The sequence below is a fragment of the Cervus canadensis genome, chromosome 31, assembly GCF_019320065.1.
Source record: "Cervus canadensis isolate Bull #8, Minnesota chromosome 31, ASM1932006v1, whole genome shotgun sequence".
NCBI lineage: Eukaryota > Metazoa > Chordata > Mammalia > Artiodactyla > Cervidae > Cervus > Cervus canadensis.
The window spans coordinates 37,680,020-37,707,234 of NC_057416.1; the positions used below are offsets into that span (position 1 = coordinate 37,680,020).

Sequence of the window (27,215 nt, forward strand, 5' to 3'; positions counted from 1 at the left end):
TATTTTTTAATTTCCTCTTTGATTTCTTCAGTAACCCATTGGCTTTTTAGTAGCATATTGCTTACTCTCCACATGTTTGTATTATTTACAGTGTTTTTCTTGTTTATTTCTAATCTCATAGCATTGTGATCAGAAAAGATGCTTGTTATGATTTCAGTTTTCTTAAATTTACTGAGATTCACTTTGTGGCCCAGCATGTGCTTTGTCCTGGAGAATGTTTTATGTGCACTTGAAAAGAATGTGTATTCTGCTGCTTTCAGATGGAATGCTCTATAAACATCAATTAAGTCTGGTTGAATGTGTCATTTAAGATCCGAGTTTCCTTGTTGATTTTCTGTCTGGATGATCTGTTGATTGATGAAGCTGGGGTGTTCAGAGTCCCCCACTGTTACTGTGTTGCTGTCAGTTTCTCCTTTCATGGCTGTAAGCATTTGCCTTATATAATGAGGTGCTCCTGTGTTGGGTGCATATATATTTACAATTGTTCTGTCTTCTTCTTTGATCTGTTGATTTTTATATGCTGTCCTTCTTTATCTCTTTAACAATCTTTATTTTAAAGTCTATTTTGTCTGATATGAATACTGCTGCCTCAGTTATCTTTTGATTTCCATTCGCATGGAATACCTTTTTCCATCCTCTGACTTTCAGTCTATCTGTGTCCCTATATCTAAGGTGGGTTTCTTGTAGACAGCGTATATGCCAGATCTTGTTTTTTTATCCATTCAGCCATTCTTTGTCTTTTCATTAAAGCATGTAGTCCATTTGCATTTAAGCTAATTATTGATAGTATATTCTTACTGCCATTTTGTTAATTGTCCTCCATTTGTTTTTGTAGGCTTTTTTCCTTCTTTTCCTCTTAATGTTCTGTTGTGATTTGATGACTAACCTTTAGTGTTGTGTTGGGTTATTTATTCTTTGTTGTGTGTGTCTGTCATGTATTTTCAGTTTGCAGTTACCATGAGGTTTTGATATAGCATTCTATATATATGAACAAGATTGTTGTAAGTTGCTCATCTTTGAATTTCAGATGTGTTTGTGCTCTCCTCCTCTCACAATTGCTAGTTTCAGTATCAGTTTGTATGTGTGTGTGGTGGGAGCAAGGGGGTGATTTCCTGTCTTGACTGTATGTTTGCACTGGTGAGGTTTTTCACTGATCATTTTCTTGTTTCTAGTTGTGGCCTTCTCTTTTTTGCTTAGAGAAGTTCCTTTAGCGTTTGTGGCAAAGCTAATCTGGTGATGCTGAATTCTCTTAGCTTTTGCTTGTTTGTAAAACTTGTGGTTTCTCCTTCAAATCTGAACAAGAGCCTTGCTGAGTAGTCTTCTCGGCTGTAGGTTCTTCCCTTTATCACTTTAAATACAGTGTGCCTCTCCCCTTTGGCCTGTGGAGTTTCTCCTGAGAAATCAGCTGATAACCTTATGGGGGTTCTTTTGTATGCTATTTGTTGCTTTTCCCTGGTTGCTTTTTAATTTTTGTAAATTACGTGACTATGTCCAGCATGTTCCTCAGCTTTATCCTGCCCAGGACTCTCTGAGCTCCTTGGGCTAGGTGACTGTTTCCTTTCCCATGTTAGGGATGTTTTCAACTATTATCCCTTCACACATTTTCTCAGGTCCTTTCTCTTCTTCTTGGGTCCCTGTGGTGAGTATGTTGGTACGTTTAATGTCCCAGGGGTCTCTTAGACTGTCCTCACTTTCTTTCATTCCTTTTTTTTTACTTTCCTCTGTGGCAATGATTTCCCCCATTCTGTCTTCCAGCTCACTTATTCATTCTTCTGCCTCAGTTATTCTGCTATTGATTCCTTCCAATGTATTTTTCATTTCAGTTAGCATGTTGTTCACCACTTGTTTGTTCTTCTAGGTCATTGATAAACATGTCTTATATCTTCTTGATCTGTGCCTTCATTCTTTTCTGAGACCTTGGATCATCTTAACTATCGTTACTCTGAATTGTTTTTGAGGCAGATTGTCTATCTCTGCCTCACTTAGTTGTTGTTCTGGGGTTTTATCTTGTTTCTTCCTCTGGAATATATTTCTGTGCCATCTCATTTTGTCTAACTTTGTTTATTTGTGGTCTCTGTTCCTCAAGTTGCAGGATTGTAATTCTTGTTTCTGGTGGGTGAGTTTGGTCCAGGGGCTTGTGCAGCCTTCTTGGTGGGATGGACTGGTGACTGCCCACTGGTGAGTGGAGCTAGGTCTTTGCCTTCTGGTGGACAAAGCTTGTGTCTAGGGTTATGTTTACTTAGAGGCAACTGTGGGGTCAGGATGACTTTAGGCAGCCTGTCTGCTGATGGATGGGGTTGTGTTCCTGCCCTGCTGGCTGTGGCTTGTGGCCCCAGCAGGGGAGCCTGCAGCCTGTTGAGTGAGGCCAGGTTTCGGTGTCGTAATGGCTGCCTTCAGGAGAGCTCACGTCAGATGAATATTCCCCAGTACCTCCGCCACCGGTGTCCTTGCCTCCACAGTGAGCCATAGTCGACCCCCACCGCCCTAGGAGACCTTCCTAAACCAGCAGGTAGGTCTGGCCAAAGCTCCTGTAGAGTCACTGCTTTGCCCCAGGTCCCAGTGCACATGAGACCTTGTGTGCCCCCCAGCCCTGAGGCGCTCCTGCACTCAAGCCCTGCTAACCTTCAAAGCCAGATGCTCTGAGGGCTGCTCCTCCCAAGGCCACGCCCGTAGGCTGAGGAGCATGACATGGGGCTCAGAGGGAGAACCTCTGCAATATAATTATTTTCCCGTTTGTGGGTGCCCCCCCCCCGGGAATATGGGATTTGATTATATTGTGAAAGCGTCCCTCCTACCATCTCATTTTGGCATTTTCTTTGTTTCTGGAAGTAGAATATCTTTTTTTGTAGGTTCCAGTTTGCTTTATCGATGGCTGTTTAGCAGTTGTGATTTGGGTGTTTTTGTGAGAGGGACTGAGCCCACGTCTTTCTCTGCCACCTTTTGTCCTCTCCTGTTTATATTTTTAAATTGACACCAATTCTGTTTATTATTCAAAACCCTTCTCTAATATCCACATCAGAGTTGGATTTGTTGCACCTTGAGGAGGTTAGAGTTAAGTCAGACTTGCAAAAGCTTGAAATGCATACCTGAGACAGTGGGAGCCCACAGGGAAGCGCAGCCTCCTGGCTGACCTGCTGGCTTCTTCCCCTGGCTGTGTGCCTGAGTTGGTTGATTTTTTTTTTTTTAAGACTAATGTTTCCTTTTTTAAAAAATTTTATTTATTTTTGCCTGCACTGGGTCTTTGTTGCTGCGCACATTCTTTCTCTGCTGATGGTAAGCAGGGGCTGCTCTTCGTTGTGGTGTGCGAGCTTCGTGTTGCGGTGTGCAAGCTTTGCGTTGTGGTGGCTTCTCTTGTTGGGGTCGCCTCGCAGCATGTGGAATCTTCCTGAACCAAGACCTGAACTGGCTTCCCCCGCATTGCCAGGTGAACTCGTAGCCTCTGGACCACCAAGGGAGTCCCAGTTAGTTGATTTTTAAGCTAATTGAATCTCGTAAGACAACTTCTTAGTCTGGATCTATATGCAGTCTTTTTAAGAGAAGAAATCTATGCTCCTGTTTCCTATTTGGACAGAGGATTTAACTGTTCAATTTATTATTAACCATTCTTAAGAGTAAACTACATCTACATCCCTTTCAATAGGCAGTTGAAATTATGACAAATCTTTAAATTGACATTCTTCATGTCCATTAAAAATGATGATGTGGTATATTTTGATGTGAGGATTATTACTATGTAGGAAAAAAGGTAAAGAATTCCAAAATTAAACAATGTATGTTATGTATATGTGACTATTTCTGTTTTTCTTGTTAAAAATGCTCATACATAAATATGTTTATTTTTAAAAGTTCTGGAAAACTGTACACAGTCTGATTTTTTGAGTAGTGAAATTTTAATGATTTCTTGTTATTTATACCATTCAGTATTTCCTGAAATTTTTTTTGAAACATTCATTAATGTTAAATATAGAATAAAGTGGTTTTTGTAAGCAATTTCTCTTTAAGTTGCAAATTGATTTTAGATATCATTAAAAATGTATTAAACAGAACTACTATATTTTTTAAAAAAAGCAGATTCTACATGTAAAAGCCATGGAAGCAGAGGGTTGTAAAAAAGCAGAAAGAGGACTAATGGGCTTGGGAAGCCTGTCCTTTACTGAAAAAGTAAACTTACTGATCCGGCTTCCTCTGCCTTTATCATGTGGTTTGACAGAAATACACATCGTACTTGTTTTCTTATAGAGTCTTAAAGGTCTCTCATCAGAAACCAAATAATTGAAATCCAAGTGTGATTAGTGAAGGAAAAAAATCTTTTTAATCTAAAACAGATTTCATATTTTAAACTCCCATTTGTACTCCAAATAACTTTAACTGTTAAGCAGTAAACTATTGCCTTATGTACATGGTTACCCAGCTGCTATAATTGCCATCAGCAAACTTCTATTTTTATGACTTAGTTTTTTTGGCATTGTGCCAAAGAAATAAGGCAAGAAAATAACCTTTATTGTTCAAGATCGTTTGCGTGCCATTAAATACCACAGTGAAGGGGGTAATTTCCAGAGCGAAAAATACTAAATTGAAAATAAAAATTCTTTGGCTGAGTTTTAACCTTCCCAGCAAATGAAACTCTGCTTGTGAAAAAGAAAAATAATATAACCATAAAGGTCTCATTTTTATAGGAATTCTTTCAAATGGTAATGGAAAGCAATTATTCTCCAATGAAAAATAAATAAAATAAAAATGGGCATGTTCCGTTTGCTCTGGATCAGTTCTGGTAAGACGCACTCTTTGTTGCTGTGAGTGCCCTGGGTTTCCCGCCCCAGGTCTGCCCCAGCTCTTCTTTCGTCTTTGGTGGAGTGAGTGAGTCTGCCGCTGCTGAAGGCCAGCCCCTCCTCTGTGCCTGTTTTCCTCTCCTCTGCTTTCTGTGGGGTCACAGGTGGGGCTGTGCAGTCGTGACCTGCCCCTTTTCTTGGAGATTCTTCTCAGTGGTTTTGAATCCTTGCCTTAGGCCAGTTTTCATCTAAGTTTGGACCATTGGTGTTAGAATAGCCTGGGTTTGCAGATTCCTGGGCACACCCTAGACTGGCTAAACCAGGAGAGAGGGAACTTGGAAATCTGCCTTCTTCACAGACAGGTCAGTGGTTACAAACATTTCCTGTAAGCTCTTAGACACAAGTCAGCACACAAATATCGCTAGATCCTGCCTTCTTTTATTTCTCATTTCCTCTTCACTGCAAGTTTCACAGGGAGTCCCCAGTATCCACCCCTGTCCTTACTCCTCATAGTTTTGTCTGGCAGGTTTCCACACTTTATGTGCCCCATCAGCAAAATATTTCTGAGCGTGTCCTCTTGATATGTATTTATTTGTTTATAAGTTGTATACTTACATTAGCGTGCCACTGTGCTGGGTGCATGGTAAAGCGGTGTACAGAGGCAGCGAGGATGGGAGGGTTAGATAGCACCACAGGCTCAACGGGCGGGAATCTGAGCAAACTCTGGGAGATGGCGGAGGACAGGGGAGCCGGGCGGGCTGCAGTCCATGGGGTCTCAGGGCTGGGCACAGCTTAGCAATTGAGCAACAACAAAAGAGGAGGTAGGAAATAAGTAATATTTTTAATTTAAAAAAATGATTTAGCACTATCATTCAGTGAATGTAGACCTAAGTCTATGTTTTAAATGCTCTTTTGATAATTTTGAATTTGGGAGGCTCACTTTATCAGATCTCAGCAGATTGTGTTCTTTTTTCACATTAAAATTTGGCTGTTGAAGGGGCTCATACCGAAAAAAAAAAGACACATTAGCCCTACCATTTCTTCTTGTACACACTCCACACGTTATTACATTGTAAGTATTAGCCTTATTGCTTAGAGGTCTTTGAAATCTTTTTTAAGTGAGGTTGAGGGTCAGTTTAGTAAAAACTACATAATATAACCTGCAAAGCCATTGAACCGGGCACATGTGGCCTGCAGAAGCTTGAAGGAGGAGTGGGTGTGCCACTGGGTCCCCCCGACTCCGTGCGGCCTTGTTCCCGTGGGGCTGCTTCTGTAGCTGCGGAGGGGCAGCCACTGAGCCACATGCTCAGTGTTATGATGACTTGGTTTTACTTGGGGGCACAGGTAATATAAATAGCAGTTGTAATATTTTCTGTCTGTATCCCAGCAGACCACTTTGTACAGCTCCTGGCCCGTGATGGGACAGCACTTGAACCACTGGGTCTCCTACACTTTGTTTTCCTTATTAACACTGTTGCAGAACTTACTACTGAGATCATCACTGATCTCCATGCCCCTAAATTTAGTGGACTTTTTGGGTTCATTTTTACCTGACCATTCGTAGCTTTAAGCACAACTGACCATTTCCTGGCTTTTTTCTCCTCTTGTAAGTGGTTCGACCATTGACCCAGTTGCTCTGTGGGTCGTTCCCCTTGACTGCACGGTTCAGTCAGTGGGACCTGTTGATTCTGCTTCCTCCGTGATTGTGAATCCATTCACTTTTCCACCACCTCTGCCCGCTCCTGGTTCAAGCCTGTCTCCCTCAGAGCTCAGCAGTGGTTCCCTGTGGGTCTCCTGAGACCTGCTTTCTCCCCACCTCAGCCGGAAGCTCGGAGAACATGAAGCTGGCCATTGTGCTCCCTTGCTGCTTAGGTCTCAGATAGCTCTCCATACAGCAGGAAGAGACAGGGAAAACCTGGCTGTCGCCCAGCTCACTTCCTGCTTGGTGCTCTGCGCTCCAGATACCCTGACTTTCTGTCTGATCCCCCTCTTTGCATGCTCCCTAGCCACCTACCTACACGTTATTCCCTCTTCACAGGAATGGTGGTCTTCTCCCTTCCCTGGTCACCAGCTTCTTCTCATCCTTCATATTTTATTACAGGATCACTTCTCCAGGGAAGTCTCATTAGAGCCCCTGCCAGGCAGTTACACTGTCCTGTATGTTTGCTTTATAGCTCTTCCCCTAAATATGAATAAACTAGTTGTTATATCCCCTGTATCTAACGGATCATAAAGACTCCTTAAATATTTGAGTAAATTGGCATTGTTGTAGCAATATTTGTTTCTATGTTCATAGGCTCATTATCCTGTGAGGATAATGCCCTTGTCTGGCTTGGCCTCCATTATTTTTCTATCATCTAATCATTTACACACGAACACACAAATTTTGTTGACTTAATGTGAAGATTCTATCATTATTTGTTCAGTGTCTTTCCCCCTTAGACCATAGGGTGATTATCTGTTTTGTGCACACATGCCCAGCATTCGTATACTGACATTATAGTCAGTATTTGGTGTTTTTTTAGTCTATTTCTGCCTTTTTCTATACACATTTAATCCATTCCTATTTACGATGATTCTAATATGTTTGAACTTATTTCAGACATTTTGTGTTATGCCCTTGTTTTTTCTTTTTTCTTCTATTTCTTTCTATTGTTTAAATGGATCAAGTTTTATTCCATTATTTTCCCTCCAAAAGTTAGAAAGTTAAATATCCTCTTTTAATTATTGTCTTAAAATTTTTAATGCAAATATTTACTTTATATTTTTCTAGCATCTGCTCCTGTCCCTGCCACCTTTCTTATGTGATTTTGCTTTTTAATTATTTTTAACAAACAGAACTTAAGTTTTACCAGCTTCTTAGTTTTTATTTAACTCGCTTCTGTTTCTTTTTATCTTGGGTTCTACTCTGTGGTGTTCTATTTATTTACTTTGGTTCTATTATGTTTTGGGGAGTCAGTAACTTTTGTAATAATTTTTTAAAATAGGATTTGGGAGTGATGTATATTCTGCATTGTTAGAGATCAGAAAATGTGTTGTTTTGCTCTTCTTTGTAATTAGTTTACCTGGGTATGCATTGTATGTTCTCATATTCCCTCAGTATTTCAGAGATTTTGCTTCACTGTTTCCAGTGAGATGTCTGATATCACTGAAGGCTTTTAGTATTTTGTTTTTACCTTTACTGTTGTTATAAAATGTCACTATTAGTTTAGTCTTTGTTTTGTGTTTTTTTTTCTCCTGTTCACACTGGCTCTTTCTTTAACCCTCAGAAATTTCCCATTATTTCTTTGATAAGTGTTTCTCTTCCATTATTTTCTACTCTAGTTTCTAGATATTTCCCGTTAGCTGGATTTGGGAAGTTCTGAGTTCATCCTTAGTGTCTTTGTCCTTTTGTACCGTATTGTCAGAAAACGCCTCATCTCAGTCTTGTAATTGTTTGATCACTTAACTGTGTTTGTTTTGCTGTTTGACACACCATCTGTGTTTTCTTCTTCATTTCAGTGTTTAAATTTTTAGTTTCCAAGATCTGTGGGTGTCTTTCTGTGACTCGAGTATGCTCTTGAACTTCTGAAGGCAGGCGTCTTTGGGTCTCTTCTGCATTTGCTGCAGGGCTCCTTCTGCCGTTGACGCCGGTGCACCGTCTCAGCAGCGCTGGTGGTCATGGGCTCTCAGGGACCTGAGAGTCCCTGCTAGCCTGTTGGTGAGCGCTGCGTCCGGCTCTGACGACTACGGGAGAGGGCAGGACGTGCCACCAGGTGGGCTGTGCCAGACCAGCACGGCTTCTGAGCTGGGACGCCTCTTTCCTTTTATCAATCTAGACGTCCACCCTCACAGCTCAGAGACACGCCTTTTTTGTGGAGAAGGAGTGACCACAGTGTCCAGCTGTTCCCGCTGCAGAGCCTGGCAGCCTGCTTAACACTTACTCCAAGACGCCTTCCTGCTTTGTGAAGCCTCTGGCCCCTCCCTCCTCGGGATTATTTTGAGAACTTTGTTTAGTTTTATAACCACTTTCTCTAGACGGCATATTGCCATTGTTTGTTCCTTTTGTCTGTTTGTACCTGCCTTTCTTCTTTCAGGAATTTCTCAAAATTTCTGATCCCTTGAGATCAGTCCTCCTTAGCTAATGCTGTATAAGGAAAAGAAAAAAAAAAGACATTTATCAGGACTTAAAGTGGAAAGAGCTGTCAGAAGCACTGCTCAGAGTGCTGTCTTGATCCAAGCTGTGCTCAAGGGTTCAACATATCCCTGTTTAAATATATCCTCAGTAACATCTATTCAGATGAAAATATAGACTGTGATACAGATGTGACTATCTCCTAGTACTAATTTTGTAAAGGTTTTCATTATAATTATTATATTTCAGTGAATCTGTACATTCCTTTATCTATGAACTCATAGAGCCAGTATTTTTTATTATATTATTTTTATAGCATACGAAGAAAAGCTAATTTCATTGTTTTCTTTCTATTAGGTTGCTGACAATTCAGTCATTCTAAAAGTTCTTCAGTCCAACATTCAGCATGTACTGGTCTATGAGAACCTTGCTCTCCAGGAGAAAGCACTGGCTTGTATTCCAGTCCAAGAACTGAAAAGGAGATCACAAGAAAAGTTGTCTAGAGCCAGAAAATTGGATAAAGGTAATGGCTTTACAGAATCATTCATTGCTAAATATGCATCATTACTAAATCAACAAAAATGCTGAAATGGTGCCCTTTACTGTATACATTGTAAATATGTAACCCAGTTCTATTTGGATTTTTAAGAAGTACAACAGTAGTATAATTTTTTATTGCATATACCTTGTGCACACATCTGTTAAAATTTTTTAACTCAAATAATGTATTTTTAGTTTAATCATTGGCATGTGATTTTTTTTTAAGATATAATATCACTGGAACTTCAGTCCATAAAATATGTGATGGCATTATTAGTGAATTTTAATGTGAATCTGAGAAAAAGCTTATTCAGAATGAATTCATGTGATTTGACCACTGACTCCCTTTAACTGGCAGTTACTGATACAGCATATGCATGTAGAAGCCGACTACCTGGGTGTGGATTCAGCTCCACCTCTCACCTTGAATCACTGAGCAAGGAATTTCATCTCCCTGCTACAGTTTCTTCATTTGATAATAGGAATGATAATTCTCAGAAATAACTATAATAGTGCATGTGAATGGCTCAGAACAATGCCTGCCACATTCATCAACCAATACTTTGTTGTTTTCATTAATAGTCTTAAGGATTTTAGTTGTTAAATTTTTCCAACTTCAGCATTTTTACTTTGAATTTGTATTCAGTTGTTTTTTTCTGTGAACTCATTTCCTAATCCTATATTTTCTAGGGGAGTTCAGTAATATTCTTTTGGTGGTTGATCTTGTATGCAATAACCGTTTTTGTTTTTCCAGTTTAAAAAACTGTTATTTTACATTGAAGCAGAGTTGATTTATAATGTTGTGTTACTTTCAGATATCCAGCAAGGGGGTTCAGTTGTGTGTAATGCAATATGTCCACTCTGTTAGATTATTTTCCTATTTATATTATTATAGAGTATTGGGTAGAGTTCTGTGTGCTGTACAGTAGGTCTTTGCTTATCTATTTTATATCTAGTGGTGTGTGTATGTTAATTCTGAGTTTCTAACTCGTCTCTCCCTTACATCCACAAGCATTATACAGCTTCCTGTATAGTGCAGGTAGGTTTTAACAGAATGTCTCAATTCTTCCTTCCCATCCCTTGTGACCCTACCGTCCTTCATTTCACTGAACTAGACACTAGTCACCCAGTAGACTAAGAGTGAGAAAAATGACAGATTTTATGTTACCTTCATTCATTCATTCTTTGGACACTCTTGCAGTATGCAGGCCTGAGTTTTCTTCTTTCTGAAGAACAACCTCTTCTACTGTTTCCTTCAGGGCAGGTATTCTGGTGGAGAAGCCCCTCAGTTTTTCTCTACCTGGGAAAGTCTTTATTTCTCCTTCACTGTTGAAGGTTAATATCACGGGGATGTAGAACTCTAGGTTGGTGGGGTTTTTTCCTTTCTGTCAGTGACACTCGATTCTCTTTGGTTGCCTGCTTGTGTATGATGATAAGTCTGCTGTAATTTCTGTCGCTGTACTCAGGGCCATCTCCAACCCCACCCCAGCTTCATGCAGGATCCTCTCCCTGTTCATTTTCTTCCGTTTCAGTATGACAGACCTGGATATTGTTTTTTGGTATTTATCCTACTTGGTGTTTTCTGAGCATCCCAGATCTGTGTTTTGGTGTCTCATTAATTTTGGAAGATGCTCGGCTATTGTTACTTCAAATGTCTCTTCTGCTCCTTTCTGTCTGTTTTCCTTCTGATACTCCAAAATAGGGTGTCCTGTTATACTCTTATTTATCAGCTGTTTCCACCTTTGTTTGATGTGCTAGGCCATTATGAACCGCCCCCCGCCCCCCACCATAATTGCATGTTCTGGGTGTTTTGTTCGTTTGTTTTCATTCTCTTTCTCTTTGACTTTCAGTTTCTGGTGACCTGCCTTCAGGCTCAGTGATGCTCTCCTCGGCTGTGTCCAGTCTGTTGATGAGCCCATGGAAGGCATTATCTCTGTAACAGAGTTTTTGATTTCTTCCCATCCCTCTGCTTACATTGTGCATTTGTTCTTACATGTTGTCTCCCTTTCTCATTAGAGCCCTGAGCATGTTAATCATAGTTATTTTAAATTCCCTAATTTCAAAATCTGTGCTGTATGTAAGTGGTCCTGATGCTTGTTTTATCTCTTCAGACTTTTTTCTTGTATTTTAGCCTGCTTTGTAATTTTTTGTTAAAAGTTGAATATAATGTGTTGGGTAATGGGAACTGAAGTGAAGAGGCCTTTTGTGGAAGGCTTATGTGTCCACTTAACTCTGAATTGGGCACGTTTAACTACACTGTTTAACGCTTGGTGTGAGTGTCGGGGCCTTCAAGTTCCTCTGGTGTTCCTGGGGCCTCTCTGTGGTCTCCGAGCCCTCCGAGCCTCCCTGAGGAGGACTCCTGAGCTCATCTCCCTCCTGCAGATGGCGTCATATAATCGTGCCCTGTTGCTGTACTGGGGTCCTGTGGATGGCGAGGCGTAGGGGAGGAGCATCCTACAGACTTAGGGCTAGGTCTCGGTGTTGTAGGGGCTCGTGTGCAGGAGCCTGGGACATCCCCACAGTGAGACAGGAAGGCCGGAGGGGCCTCGAGTCAGGGAACTCTAGAGCTTTAATGTGAGTAGGGCAGAAGGAACGCAGCAGGTAATGTACATTGGTATTGTGAAAATCAGAAGAAACTGGGCTTTTGTTTTTTTAAGTTTATGAAAGATACGTTGGATTTACAGCCTGAGATGCCAGAGGACACGTGAAGGCAGGGATGAGGAACTTTCCTGCAGGTGCAGGGAGCCGTGTGCGTGGGGCAGCGGCGGCAGGCATCATGGGGAAGGGTGCACGGCGCCGTCTGCTTGTGTCAGGTCGGCGGAGACACATGAGGCAGGCCAAGACCATGTTTTGTTTGACACTGAATTTTAGGCAGAGCAGAGCACACTGAGTTTATATTTTTAATCTTTCAAAAAAGAGTTAGAGGTAAAATGAAACAAAGGACTTGTAAATGAGGTTTTAAAGTAGAGAATAAGGACCAAGGAAATTTGAAGGATGAACGCATCTTAGAAGGCTAATGCTATGGTGTTCGTATGATTGAACTTATAGCAGAAGTGTTAAATAACCTGTTCACTAGGCAGGAAGAAATAAGATGACTTCTCAGGAAAGTCAGATGTTCTTGATGACTTAAGTCAGAGGGTTAGGCACTGAAGCATAAGCAAGGGGAAGACAGGGTGCCCTTCAGGAAAATCAGTCCAGCAGTCACTTGTAAGATAAAGAGAATCAAGAGAGTACACGGAGAGAAGAGTTCAAGCACAGCAGTAATAGAATTTCCCTAAGAGGTAAGAAGGCACGCAGGGGCTGCGACTGCAAGGGAAGCAATGGGTGTGTGTTGCTGGGGTGTTTGCAGGGGGTCAGACATGGCGTCAGGGATATGGAAGGAAAATGTGCAAGAGGACCGCCTCGTTCTGAACTGCAGTCAGTATGGGCAGGCTTTGAAAGATGAGGGGTCTGCGTTCAGTCCCCCTCAGGGGTTAGAATGTATATGTCTTTGGGGGGCCATTTTCAGCCTCCACATGGGCCAGCTGCAAAAATAAGAGACTTTGGGTTGTATTCTGAATGAGATGGAAAATCATTGGAGAGTTTCAAATGACATGAGCCGCCTTGTGTTTTTAAAAAGATCACTTTGCTGTAGGGGCTCAATGGAGAAGCAGAATGGCAGTGCTGTTTTTCCAAAAGTTCATTTTTAGAAATGAACATTCACCAATATCTCTCTGTTGAGAAGTTTTCATGTGTACAGGAAAGGCTAAGCTCTTCTTGCCAGTCAGTCTACCCTCTTAACTCCACACTTAAGAGTGGTTATCATGTGTTTCTTTTCATATCTTTTTCTGTTTATTTACATCCATAAGTAGTTATATATAAGAATAAACAGCTTATGTTGCAGAGTTTACATAAACTGGGTCATCCCTTATGTATTCAGCCCCACGGTGTTTTCCTAACATGGCTTGGAGGTCAGCTGCCCTTCCCCTAGTGCTCTCAGCGTGCGTGCATTGTCACTTACACTGTGTCCCAGTGTTGCGCTGACGGACACTGAGAGGGGTTTTCCTCTGTTCTGAGGGCTTCTGCAGGGGAAAATCCTTATACAGCAGGCCTGCCTACCTGAGGAATGTTTCCCTGGGATGGATGTAAAAGTATCACGGGCATGTGATGCTTCTGCCAGGGTCCCTGGCAAACAGACTGTCTTACAGCTTGTAACAGAAGTGTCTGGGAGTGTGTGTTTGCGCTTAATGAAATTACTGAACTTTCTTATGGACTTTGCTGATTTTTCTAATGATTTTGTGAATATTCTTACTGACTTATAGACATTCTTTATATATTCTGGATACTTTGTTAGATGCATTACATTTTGCTCTCAGTATTCTTTAATTTCATTTACTGTACCTTTTGAAATTCAAAAGTTATAAATTTTAATTAGAAAATTATTTTTACAGTTGGTGTTTTGTTTTCTCCCCCAAAGATGTAAACATAAACTTCTACTTTTATAATATTCCCGCTGTATGGTGTTTATATATATATGTGTTAGAAGGAATGAAGGAGGAATCTGGTATCTGGACAGCTGCTTCTCCCAATACGATTTGTCGAACAGTCCCTCCTCTTAGAATTGCTTTAAAGGCTAACTTTATTAAATACTGTGCATCACTTAGAAATCTGTCTTTCAGGACTCTTTCTTTTATTTCATTCTTCTGTCTGTTCTTTACCAATATCACAATATTTTATTTAGAGTTTTTTAATGTGCCTTGAAGTACTATAGACAAATTTATCTTAAAAGTTGACTGTTTTGTGCATTTCTTCTTTCATGTGAGTTTTTTGCAGTTGGCCTGTGAAATTTTATGAAAAATTATTTTCTAGTGTCACTTGGGATTTCATTAAAGTACAGGTTGATTTGTAGAGAATTAACAACTTGAGAATATTGTTTTCCCACTCAAGAACATAATATGTTTTGGCTTTTTAATTAATTAATCTCTGTAGTTTTTTTTATTTTTTTAATAATTTTGAGATATATAAAATATAAATACAAAAAGTATTTTAGAGTATAATAGAGTATAATAGATTCAATACCTGTGCCCAGCATCAGATTTTATTAGATCTTAATATTATGCTGTATATTTCCTTCATATATGTGTTTTTTAACTATTTAATAGTAAAACATTAAAGACAGGAATGAGAGACCCATCCGTGTCTCCCAGATTCTTTTCCTCTCTCCTTTTCTTCTTCCCAGAGATAACACTGTCTTGAATGTGGTTAGAGACCCTTTTATTTGATACAGTGGATATAATATGATATATCATGTTTACTTGCAAGGGTTGTTATAAATATTGTAAACATGGTTGTGCTTTTATGTGTTTTGTGGTAAGTGTTCTCAGATGAATTACATTGTACAATTGAAGCACTAATAGAAAAGCTAATAGGATGATTTTTAATATGTTCAGAATTCTGTGATTTCTGCCTATAATTTTGTGATTGTTTTGTATTTACTTGTGTTTATGTCTGATAACAGGTTTAATGCAGTCATTTAAAAATGTTTTTCAAAATCACACTTCTGTTTTGGGGGGTGGTAAAGTAGGAAAGGAAAGCTTTATTACTTTGCTAGGCAACAGGGGAACACAGTGGGCTTCTGGGAAAAATTGTGTCCCCAGAGTCAGACTTACTTTCTTACTTTCCACTTGCGTGACGACCCCTGAGAGCTGGCCGTGCTGAGTATGGTGTCGGTCAGAGGACACAGTACTCAAGCCCGACGGCTGTGAGTGTGCCGTGGACTGTGCCATTGTGTGCCTGCCTCACAGTGCACTGACAACTCTGTCTGCATCCTCTCGTGAAGACCTTTTAGGTAGTCTTCTGTTTTCATTTATTTCAGCTTCATATTTGAGAACAAAATGTATGTGGGTGTTTTTAGTTTTTTTCTGCTTTAGGTCTTACTCAGTTCTGTTCTAACTTTTCAGGTACTAATGTAAGTGAAGAGGATTTTCTTTTGCTGGAGCTTTTACACTGGTTTAAGGAAGAATTTTTTCACTGGGTGAACGACATTGTGTGCAGCAAGTGTGGTGGCCAGACTAAGTCCAGAGGCGAGTCATTACTCCCCAGTGAGGATGAGCTGAAGTGGGGTGCCAGCAGAGTAGAAGACCACTACTGTGATGCGTGCCAGCTCAGCAACCGATTCCCACGGTGAGCGTCCGCTGACGGCGAAGGCAGAGCAGTCCCTCATGGGATGGTTAGAAGAGCATTTTATTAAACCAACTTCTAATCTTCACTTCTGTTATTAGAAGTATATTCCTCCAGAACAGGGGTCGGCTAGCTGGGCTGACAGGCTCAGTCCGGCGCACATCCTGTTTTTGTGCATGAAGTTTTACTGGAGCGCGTCCGTGCTGCTTTGTTATCGTGGTCTGTAAGTGTTTTCATGTTACAGTGGCAGAGTTGAGCACTGGCTGCAGAGACCGTATGGCCTGCACAGTCTAGAGTATTTGCTGTCTTGCTTTTTATAGGAAGAGCTTGTTGACAACATGTTGAGTATTGTCCTAGCAATTTAATGCTATAAATTGTGAGTTTTTCTTCTTTTAATACATAAATTTTAACTTTCTGATAACATTAATAATAATACTGATAGCACATAAAAAATAATGCTAAAAGATTAGAATAAAACTAATCCTTGTGATGGTAAATACAGTGCTGCACTTAAATCATCAGATGGTAATATGGAAGGTGAAAGTATAGTTAAAGACTGTCATGTTTTATATAATTTTTTGAAACTAATTTTTCTTTTTTTATGTTTATTGTCGTGATATTATTCATTGAAGCATGCTTGGCATACAACATTACATTATTTTCAGTGTACAGCATAACGATTTGATATCTGTATACATTGTGAAATGATCAAAGTAAAACTAATTGCTTTCGGTTGTTATACAGTTAAAATGTTTCTTTGTTATGAGATCTTTTAAGATTTTTAGCAGTTGGTGGGTGAATGGCTAAAGAAGATGTGGTGTTATATATACACAATGCAGTTCTACTCAATCATAAGAAAAGAATAAAATCTTGCCATTTGCAACAGTATGATGGACCTTGTGGGTGCTATGCCAAGGAAATAAGTCACACAGAGAAAAACATGTACTATATGATTTCACCTGTGTGTGGAGTGTAAGACCAGAGCAAATAGACACACAAAGCCAAACTAATAGATATAGAGAAAAAATATGGGTGGTTTCCTGGTGGGAAGGGCATGAAGGGAACCAAGTATAACGTCCAGAAATAAAGTAGTCCTGGGGGCGTGATGCAGTGTGGGGTCTGTACACAGTGCTGCTGTATCGCATCATATTTTATTTTTAATAAAGAAGTTTGGTGCCTCCCCTGCCACTCTAACCTACCCTCATATCTCTTAATTTTAAACTAAAGGAATTGGAACTTTTCTGTTAACTTTTTCCATCCTTTAATATACAAGTCTCTTATTAGATATTCTTAATTGACAATACTTATAAAATTTGGTTGTGTCATCAGGTAAGAAAAGATAGCAAGTTTTTCTTTTTTTTGAGCAAGTTTTTGAAGCACCTGGTTTTAGGGGCCTCAGTACTCAGTTCTATCTTAAGGGAGAATCAGTCCTGTGATATACGGAGTCCAAGATAAACAGAATCCAGTATCCAATAATTATCTATAATTAACAGTTGTTTCTTCATTCAGCATATATGTGCACAGGTACTTGCAAAGATCTGAAGATAAAAGTATATATGATTATAGGTAAATTGTCCTTATAAACTCTAGGCTGTGGGTATGGACTGACAGTGCATGGGGTGGGGGCAGAGGCTTGGGGATACAAAGGTATTGTATTTGTACCTTGTTGTCCTTTTCCCGTCGAATCGTGCGCTCGTCTTGGCTGTTCTCTGTGTAGGATTGGGAGGATGGACACTACTCATTAGAGCCTGTGGCCTTTCACCTTGACACAAGCAATGTTGAGGCATGGAGGCACAGGACGCCCTGATTTGCTGCTGTTACTTCCTCATGTAAAGAGACCACGTGTTTCAGTAACTACATTACCTAAATTATAAATTCATTTCACTTAGCGCAAGCCAGAGCATCTGCTTGATTGAAGACAAGCTCGTCACTGCTGAGCCAGTGCACTTGTGAAGCTGTGTCCTTCCCACCCGAGCTCATGGCCAGCATTTCTGCTCAGCTGAGCGCTTTTCCTTTGTAGCTTTATTAGCCCCAAATTCCTTCTCAAACATAATATGCAAAATTGGATGTTCTTCAGCTTTGTGGTAATGTTAGAACTGGAGTAACTTTTTTTGTTTTTGTGCGCACTGTGCGGCTTGCAGGGTCTTAGTTCCCTGACCAAAGATTAAACTTGGGCCCCAGCAGTGAAAGCACCCCGCCCTGACCACTGGACCATCAGGGAAGTCCCTGGAGTAACTTTTTAAAGAGTGTGGCAAATACATTTCAAAAAACCACTTCCAAATTAGCAAGCACCTTCAAGTGAATTGGAAGAATAAAAGTATAATCCAAATGATCATTAGAAGGGAAAATAGTGTTTTAAGTATTAATAAAATTGAGTTCAGCTAAGCTTTCAAATCTTTATTGAGCAGTTTGTTAAAGTTGTTTAAGTACAGTGAGATAATTACACCACCTGTTAGGCAAACAGTCATGCTTAAAGCAGATTCTGCAGAGAATCTCTGCCTGTCCTGCAGGGCCCAGTTCAGATGTAGTCTCTCCTGCCTGAACCCTGTCCTGTAACACCGATTCTGACCTGTTGTGTAGCTTGTGTCATGTCCTGCCATGTACTAAAATTATCTGTGTTCTGTCCTTTTCTCTCTCAGGACCATAAGCTCCTGAAGGCTGTGTACCAGTGTTTAGTCACTTTCACCCAGGATTCTAGCACAGTGCCTCACACATTCTAGACTCTGTAATCGTTCTTTAAGAATATGAAGTTAAGAAATATTACTGTTTAGCACAAAGGTGGCTTCCCTGGTGATTCAGACAGTAAAGAATCTGCCAGCAATTCAGGAAACTCCAGTTCAGTCCCTGGGTATGGAAAATCCCCTGGAGGAGGAAATGGCTACCCACTCCAGTATTCTTGCCTGGAGAATCCCATGGACAGAGGAGCCTGGTGGGCTACAGTCCATAGGGTCACAGAGAGTTGGCCATGACTGAGGGACTAACAAACACTTTCTTTCAATATAAATTCTTTAGAATTCTTGGTATTGATAATGAACCGGCACTTTTTGTTGTTGCTACTTTGAACCAGGTATAATAATCCCGAGAAGCTTCTGGAGACGAGAAGTGGGCGGTGTGGGGAGTGGGCCAACTGCTTCACGCTGTGCTGCCGCGCCCTGGGCTTTGAAGCCCGCTACGTCTGGGATTACACAGGTGCGGGGCGTGGAGGTGGGAGGGCGCTGAGGCTGGGGTGCACACTCCCCTGCCTTGTCAGTCTGAGGCTCCGTTTGCCTTCTGTAAGATAACAGGTTTTTTTATGGGGAGCACAGGATCTTTTTTTTCTTTTATGGCTATTACTTTGCATCATAAATATTCTTTAACAATTTGGAGGACACCATGCCATTTTTAGTCATGCTATTTCTCTTTGGATAGGAACATGTGCAATAATGTTCTGTAGAAATTCTTTATTTTTGGAGAGATTAGTATAAAAGATTTAGTAATTTTAACTCAGTAGACAATAAAAATATAATAAAAGCCATTGAGATTTATATTTATTTACTTATAACTTGTGTCACTTACATGTTCTTAGATTTTTTTCACTTGTTTGTTTCTGTTGTTTTCTTAGGGTAAAATGAAAGCTTCACTCAATAGTTACTTGTTTTGTTTTTTTTTTCCCCACAATCAAATAGAGACCATGAATAACCAGACATCCACTGTTAGATCTCTGCTGGTCTACAGTTCCAAAGTGGAGTTAACTCCTTCACATTAGCAAACTGTGTGTATTAGCCCCATGGTTTTTGTTTTTTGCTATTTTAATTTTTTAAGTTTTACATTTCAATACTCATGGGCACCATAATTTCCAAGTACCATGGGCTGCTCGATTGCTATGTGTACTTTTTTTTTAAAGGATGATGTATTGTTGCTTAGTGGAAATTTTATTGATCATTTGTTAATATTTATTTATTGACTGTACCACCCAGAATGCAGGACCCTAGTCCTCTGACCAGGGATTGAACCCATGCCCCCTGCAGTGGGAGCACGGAGTCCTAACCACTGACCCACCAGGAAGTCTCAGGTCCATGTTTTTGATGCTGTTGTTTAGCTTGTTTGCCCCTTTTAGAGTTATAGCTCACATTATTTCTAACCAAACCTAACACTGACTCTACTGAAGTAGTTTCCAAGACATTTTCCAAGATTCCAGGGAGAAATTAGAACAACCATTCTAGAGTCTTGTATGCCACAGAATGGTCAGGCTCACTCATTAAGTTCAGAGTTGCTTGATGCTGTGTGGTTCTCCTCTTGGGTGTGTACAGTTACCGAAGGTCCTTCTGGTTTTATACACTGAGCTTTTGTTTCCTGCCCTGCTGCCTCTCGCCTGCCCGTCACGTGTGTAGACCATGTCTGGACGGAGGTGTACTCGCCATCTCAGCAGCGCTGGCTGCACTGCGACTCATGCGAGGACGTCTGTGACAAGCCCCTGCTCTACGAGGTCGGCTGGGGCAAGAAGCTCTCCTACATCATTGCGTTCTCCAAGGACGAGGTAGGACATGGGGGGAAGAATTGCGTCCTAAGAGTAAAATTACTTTGCTCTTTTGACAGCTTTTGAAGGTATAATTGACATAGACTAATCAGCATATATTTGAAGTTACAATTTAATAAGCGTTGCCCTGCGTCCACGCCCCTGAGATGCCTTTGCGGTGGAGTCGTGAACACACCCGCCATCCTTGCAGTGTCCCTGTTGCTTCATCTTCCCTCATCCTGGCCGCTCTCCCTGCAGGCCCCCACAGCTGCTTTGTGAGACCATCGATGAATCTGCATCTCTGGAGTTGTGTATAAGTGGAATCATATTTACTCTTTTTGATGGGGGGGTGCTTTTATCTTACTCATGGTAACTATCTTGAGATTCCTCTGTGTGTTCTCATGTATCAATAGTTTATCCTTTTCATTGCTGAGCAGTGTTCCACTGTATGAATGTACCATGCTTTGTTTATCCATTTGCCTGTTGATGGACATTTGTGTTTTTTCCAGTTTTTTACTATTTCCAGTGCAGCCGCTATTGTCTTTATATGACAACATAAAGGCACAAGTCTTTGAATGAGCATAGCTTTCTTTTCTCTTTGGTAAATGCCTACAAGAGGAATGACTAAATCACATGGTGAAAGTGAAAGGTGCTCAGTCGTGTCCAACTCCTTGTGACCCCACGGTCTATAGCCTGCCAGGCTCCTCTACCCATGGGATTCTCCAGGCAAGAACACTGGAGTGGGTTGTCATGACTAACTTTTTAAGAAGTTAGCTCAACTATTTTCCAAAGGAGTGGTGCCATCTTTATATTCTCACCAGCACTATGTGAGGATTCCCAATTTCTCCATACTCTTGCTGGCAGTATGGTCTGACTTTTTCTTGTTGTCCCTTTTAATAGATGTGCAGTGACTTCATTTGCATTTCCTCAAGGATGAATACTGAGCAGCTTTTTATGGACTTGTTTGTCATCCATTTCTCCTCTTTACCCATTTTTTTTTTTTTTTAAATTGGGTGGTTCATTTTCTTATTCTTGGGTTTTGAGAGTTCTTCATATATTCTGAATACAAGTCCTTTTTCAAATAAGAGCTTTGCAGAGATTTTCTCTGTGTTTGTCTTGTCTTTTTAATTCTATTAATGATTTTTGAAGAGAAGAAATCGAAAAAGTTCAGTTTATCGATTTGTCCTTTTGTGGATCTTGCTTTTTGATGTTACATGTAAGAGATGTTTGCCTGTCCCAAGCCACAAGGATTTTCTCCTAAGTTTTCTTCTGGAAGTTTTATGCTTTTAGTTTTACATTTGCGTCTGTGATCCATTTTGGGTTAACTTTTATGTATAGTCCAAGGTGTGAATTGAAATTCATTATTTTGCATATGGATAATGAATTGTTATAGCACCATTTGTTGAAAAAAATTTTCTTGTCTACTGAATTATATTTGCACCTTTGCCAAGAAACAGTTCTATAATGTTTATATATATATTTATCATTTAGATAATTCAGTACAATAAAATGGAATTTTATTTTTTGAATTTATGAGATCAGCTTTGTAGATAAATTCTGATAGCTAATTGTTGGGAGTTTACCTCCTAATCAATCTTCCTTGGATGTGTACCAGTTAGAATATGAGTAAAAAGCATGTTTGATTTTTTCTACAGATTCAAAAATTTTAATGAAAAGATTAGCATTTAAAAATTTTAAGAATTACATGCATTCTAGGTGTTTAGCAAATTAATGTTGATGGTTGTAATCTTGTTAAATATTTGTGTCTTGTAATTCAAGGTGGTTGATGTCACTTGGCGATATTCTTGTAAACATGAAGAGGTAATCTCTAGAAGAACTGAAATTAAAGAGGAATTACTTAGAGAAACTATTAATGGACTTAATAAGCAGGTATGTGATGGGTGTTTGTCATTTTTGAGAGGACATTTGAAATTTTTTATATAATCAAGAATAGCCATTTTTTAACCCATTGCAGTTCTTTAAGTAGTATGCAAACAAAAATATTTAAATATGTTAAATGTCTTTTTTCATTAAACTTTTGAGGACTCATTTTAAATATTGTGGGTGGGTGTTTTTTTGTTTGTTTTGGGGGTTTTTTGCCTTAAATTGTCACATCTGAAAGTGGGGGAAAAAAATTCAATTCAATATATGTAATACTTGACATAAAAAATATTTTGCCTTGGATGTCCCTGGAGGTCCAGTGGTTGAAGACTCTGCTAATGCAGAGGGCATGGCCTCAATGCCCATGTTCCCTGGTCAGGGAGCTGAGATCCCACATGCTGCCAGGGGCAACCAAATAAGTAAAAGTCTTTACCAATCCTCCTGTTTAAAAAAAAATATATATATATATATATATAGCGCCTTATTTTTCTAAGTGTCACTTGAATATTATTACGTGCGATTATCCTTACGTGTATCTACATGGAGAAATTTCTGAAAGAAGGCACAGGAAATTGTTAACTATGCTTATTTGTGAGGAGAACTAGGGGTCCAAGAGGGAAGTTTCTGCTTTGATTTTATACTCCTTTTGTGTACTGAAATTTTTTTTACTATATGTTTGTGTATTATTAGTATTTTTCATGATTTGAAAAACAACTAAGTTTGCACCTGGCAGGCAGTTAGAACAGGCAGATCACCTTACAGTGGTTGAGATCCACGGTGGGTCTCCTCCTACTTGGACTTCTGCCATGCCCCTACTATGCAGCCTTTCTGAGTGCCTCAGCTGAATCCCTGGAGTGTTTGCTGGAGCCCAGAGAGGGCCTGGACTCGGGGGCCGGCTCCCAGCGCTGACGGCGCTGCTGTGTCCGTGCCCGGCGTCTCAGCCCACCCGCCTCTGGGAGCGTGGCTCCCCGTGCCGCTTGGTAGACGGCAGGTGCCTGGCAGGGAGTTCAGTTTGCCTGTTTGCTTCTTCTCTTGGGCGACCATGGTAGCTTTTTGTTGCATTCAAACAGGTGTAATGTGTGTGTGTGGTCCCCTGCTTTCCTCATCTTCTCAGCAGGACAGCTGGTCTTACTCAGAAACAGAAACTTCTGCCTCTGTTTAAAATCTGGGCCAATAGAGGACATGGAAGGGCTTCCCAGGTGGCGCAGTGGTAAAGAATCCACTTGCCAGTGCAGGAGATGCAAGAGACCATTGGTTCAATCCCTGAATCAGAAAGATGCCCTGGAGCAGGAAATGGCAACTCGCTCTAGTGTTCTTGCCTAGGAAATGCCTTGGACGGAAGATCCTGGTGCGCTCCAGTCTATGAGGTCACAAAGAGTCAGACGTGACTGAGCACACACACATGCACACATATGCAAAGGGTGTGGAAAACTGGATATGGGTGCTAAATGATTTCTCAGCATGAAAGTTACAAAATCATCTTAACTTTCCACAGTGTCGTTTTTATTTTCCAAATAATTGTATGTATGAAAATAAAGTTGGTTAGTTGGACGTTGTTAAAATATAAACGTGTTAATTATAGTCATGCTTACAGATGGACCCCTACATTCTTTTAATCTTTAGTGACTTTTTTGTTTTTAAACCTGAATTACAGAGGCAAGTATCTTTGTCAGAAAACAGAAGGAAAGAACTTCTTCAGAGGATCATTGTGGAACTTGTTGAATTTATATCTCCCAAAAGCCCTAAGCCTGGAGAACTTGGAGGAAGGACGTCTGGGTCCTTGGCCTGGAGAGTCGCCCGAGGTGAAGCAGGTCCAGAGGTATTTGCTTCATTGCAACCCGATGACGACCTCACTTTCCCACTTCCTGTCCTGTGTGCTTTTCATGCAGCAAACCCACTGACCACTACCTTTCAAGAACTTTGCAGAATAATTGTTACAAAGTGTAAACATTTGAAGAGAGCCAATAGTGGATTGACATAGTATAATTGCACACAGGAGTTAGCAAAGCAGTTAAAATGGGACTTTTTATTGTTACTTTATGTAAATTTCTAGTGCAGTTATAACTTTTACTGAAGTACATGAAAATGCATGAATTATAAGTGCACAGCTTAACAGATTTTCACAAAGTGTTAAACACATAAGCATTAACCAGAATGAGAAATAGACGACCAGTCACCACCTTTCACCTCTAAGTGTGACCTTTATTCTGGTATCTAATATCACGGACTAGTTTTGCCTGTTATTCTGCTTTATGTAAATGGAATCATACAGGATGCACTCTTTTGTGGACAGTTTCTTTCTCTTAACATTATTTAGTGAGATTCATAGTTGTTGCTGCATATTTATAGTACATTTATTGTCATTAATGTATAATATTCCACTGTGTGGATATTCTATAATTTATCCACATCACTATAGGGTATTTAGGTTGTTTCTCAATTTTGGTTTAAAATTGTGCTACTGTGCTGTTGACAATAATACCCAAGATATGGAAGCAGCGTGAGTATCCATCAACAGATGAATGGATAAAGAAGTTGTGTTGTTATACAATGGAATAGTATTCGGCCATTAAAAAATAATGAAATAGTGCCATTTGCAGCAACAATGGATGGATGTACAGACTGTCATACTAAGTAAGTCAAAGTCAGATATTATATGATGTCACTTATATGTGGTATCTGAAAAATAGTACAAATGAATCTGTTTACAAAATAGAAGCATACTTTGCAGACACAGAAAACCGCCGAATGAGTGGTCAGAGGGGAGAGGGGTGGGGGGTGAGTTAGGAGACTGGGAGGCGCACACTGCCCGTTATAAAACAAGCACGCAGCACAGAGCTTGCAGTGTCCCGTGATAATCTACAGGGAGATCCTCTGGAAACAGGTACCGTTTGTGTTTGTGTATGTGCTGGGCTCAGTGGCTTCAGTCGTGGCTGACTCTCTGTGACCCAGGGACTGGGGTCCACCAGGCTCCTCTGTCCATGGGATTTCCCAGGCAGGACGCTGGAGTGGGCTGCCATGCCCTCCTCCAGGGGGTCTTCCCCACCCAGGGATCAACCCACATCTTCTGCGTCTCCTGCATCATAGATTGTTCGCCCACTGAGCCGCCTCGGAAGCCCTGTATGTGTGTAACTGAACCACTTTGCCATACAGCTGAAATCAGCGCAGGGTTGTCAGTCAGCCACCCTGCAGTTTTAAGTGTTGCTGCTGTGAACGCATGCAGACGTGTCTTCAGTGAGCGTTGTGCACGCTCAGGTGGGTGCACACCTGCGGCAGAAGAGCCGGGTCAGAGTGTGAGGACCGGCTGCTTCCAAACCGCTTCACACTCTGCCCAGTAATGTTACCTGTTTCTGCCTGTGCTCCTCGTCGCTGTGCCGAGCAGGGGCTGCTCTCTGGCTGTGCCGAGCGGCCTCCTCGCTGTTGAGGCTTCTCTTGCTGCGGGGCACCGGCGCTGGGGCGCACGGGCATACTGTCCCGCAGCGTGTGGGGTCTTCCCAGACCCAGGAGGGAGCCAGTGTCCCCTGCATTGCAAGGTGGGTTCTAACCACTGGACCACAAGGGAAGCCCTGTCGTTTGATTTTTATAATGTATTTTTTATCGAAGTTCAGTTGATTTACAGTGTTGTGTTCGTTTCAGGTTTACAACAGAGTGATTCAGTTTTACATATATATTTTTCCCCCGTTTTAAAATTTGCATTTTGATGCTGGATAATGACATTGAATGTCTGTCTTTAAACTTTCAGATATCATCTTTTGTGAAGTCCTGTTCAGTGCTGTGAAAACTTTTTAAAGTACAGTGGGGAACGTAATAGAAATCTGGGCCATTCTGCTAGTGAAAGTGTTCATTTCTTATTACATTCTTGACCACATCTAGTTTTGGCTAGAAATTGTTGTTAGTGTGAGTACTATTACATAGTCAGACTTTCTGAAAATATTATCAGTTAATCTCTCAAAATTAAGTGATGAACAATGGGAATATTAATTCCTAGAGTTAGAGGCTTGCTGAAGGCATTGTGTTCTGTAATGGACATTAAGAAAGTTCTTTGCCCTTAGGGAGCTTAAAGTTGACTCACTAGAAAGCATTTATTATAAACGCGTAAGAAGATAAGTCATGAAAAATGCTTGAAAGGAAAATAACCAAACAAAGTTTTATATCTACTTTTTCCACATTTGCCATTATTACACCTCATTTCTCTAATAAAGGAAGAGTGGTGAATTATCCCTAGTCAACATTGTTTACTTTTAAGTTTATCTCATCATATTTAGCAGGCAGTTAGCAGTGGTGGTTCCGCCATAGAATAACGATCTGAATTCAGCAGATAACTCCAGTCACCGCTGATGCAGTGCACATTACAAGCAGAAATCTAAATGAAGCCAGTGTGAGCAGAGCCAGTGCCATTCACAGCTGTGTTCAGTTTAAAATGTGGGTATTTAGGTCTTCATTTCTTTTTTCTTTTCATGGATGAGTGTGCTTCCTCTTGCATGGCATATAAGTTAATTAAACTTTAAAAATAGGAATTGGGCTATATGCCCAGATTGTTTTCCCTTTTGAAAACTGTTTAAATTTCTCAATTACGGAGATCATTTTAGAGCTGTGAATTTTAAAAGTCATTTTTCTGCTTTGAAATAGATGTTTATTTTAAAAGTCAGTCCTAAAAATTAGGGAACTATATATCTTAAAATCAGCAGGACAAAGAAGGAAACAGAAAGAGTTTTGTCTTAACCTTAAATTTTAAAGCATTAATGAAATATTAATGTTATAAATGATATATTCAGTAACATACATATTTTTCTTTTCCCTTTGTAATTAATTATCCTTTGGTAAAATAGTAGATAATGATACTTAAAAATTTTAGTTCCATCTGGTTTATGGCAGTACTCTGAAATAATCTTTGATAGTGAAATGTCTTTGATAAAGAAGAGAAGAATGGGAAAGTATTGTTACCTGCTAGTATACTAATTCATATTTAGAAAATCACCTTCTAAAAATAATAAACTGATTTTGTTTTTTACATTATCCTTGTGGCAATAATAATTACAGGTTCTAGGGAATTATCTTCTTATTTATACATTTGTAAATACTTTCTGTTTCTAAGATATTTTATATTCTACTTACTAATTCTTGTACATTTGAAGTTTTCACGTTGGTTAATACCTGGTACCCAGTGTTTAACCAAAAAAAAAAAGCATTACCTACTGTCATAATTCATTAGTAAATGATTCGTTAAAGCAAGACATTGATACAGACTAGAGCAGTG

The 27,215-nt window shown here is 40.1% G+C and overlaps 1 protein-coding gene across 2 annotated transcripts in view; it reads left to right on the plus strand.

Moving 5' to 3' along the window:
* The window catches only part of NGLY1 (N-glycanase 1), a 55,261-nt gene that overhangs the window by 19,423 nt on the left and 8,623 nt on the right, over positions 1 to 27,215 (plus strand). For both annotated transcript variants that reach the window (XM_043454246.1, XM_043454245.1), the window contains exons 4-9: positions 9,241 to 9,406; positions 15,363 to 15,585; positions 18,650 to 18,771; positions 19,953 to 20,098; positions 21,857 to 21,967; positions 23,613 to 23,777. In XM_043454246.1, the coding sequence (XP_043310181.1) occupies positions 9,241 to 9,406; positions 15,363 to 15,585; positions 18,650 to 18,771; positions 19,953 to 20,098; positions 21,857 to 21,967; positions 23,613 to 23,777 (933 nt within the window). The remainder of the gene's footprint in view (positions 1 to 9,240; positions 9,407 to 15,362; positions 15,586 to 18,649; positions 18,772 to 19,952; positions 20,099 to 21,856; positions 21,968 to 23,612; positions 23,778 to 27,215) is intronic.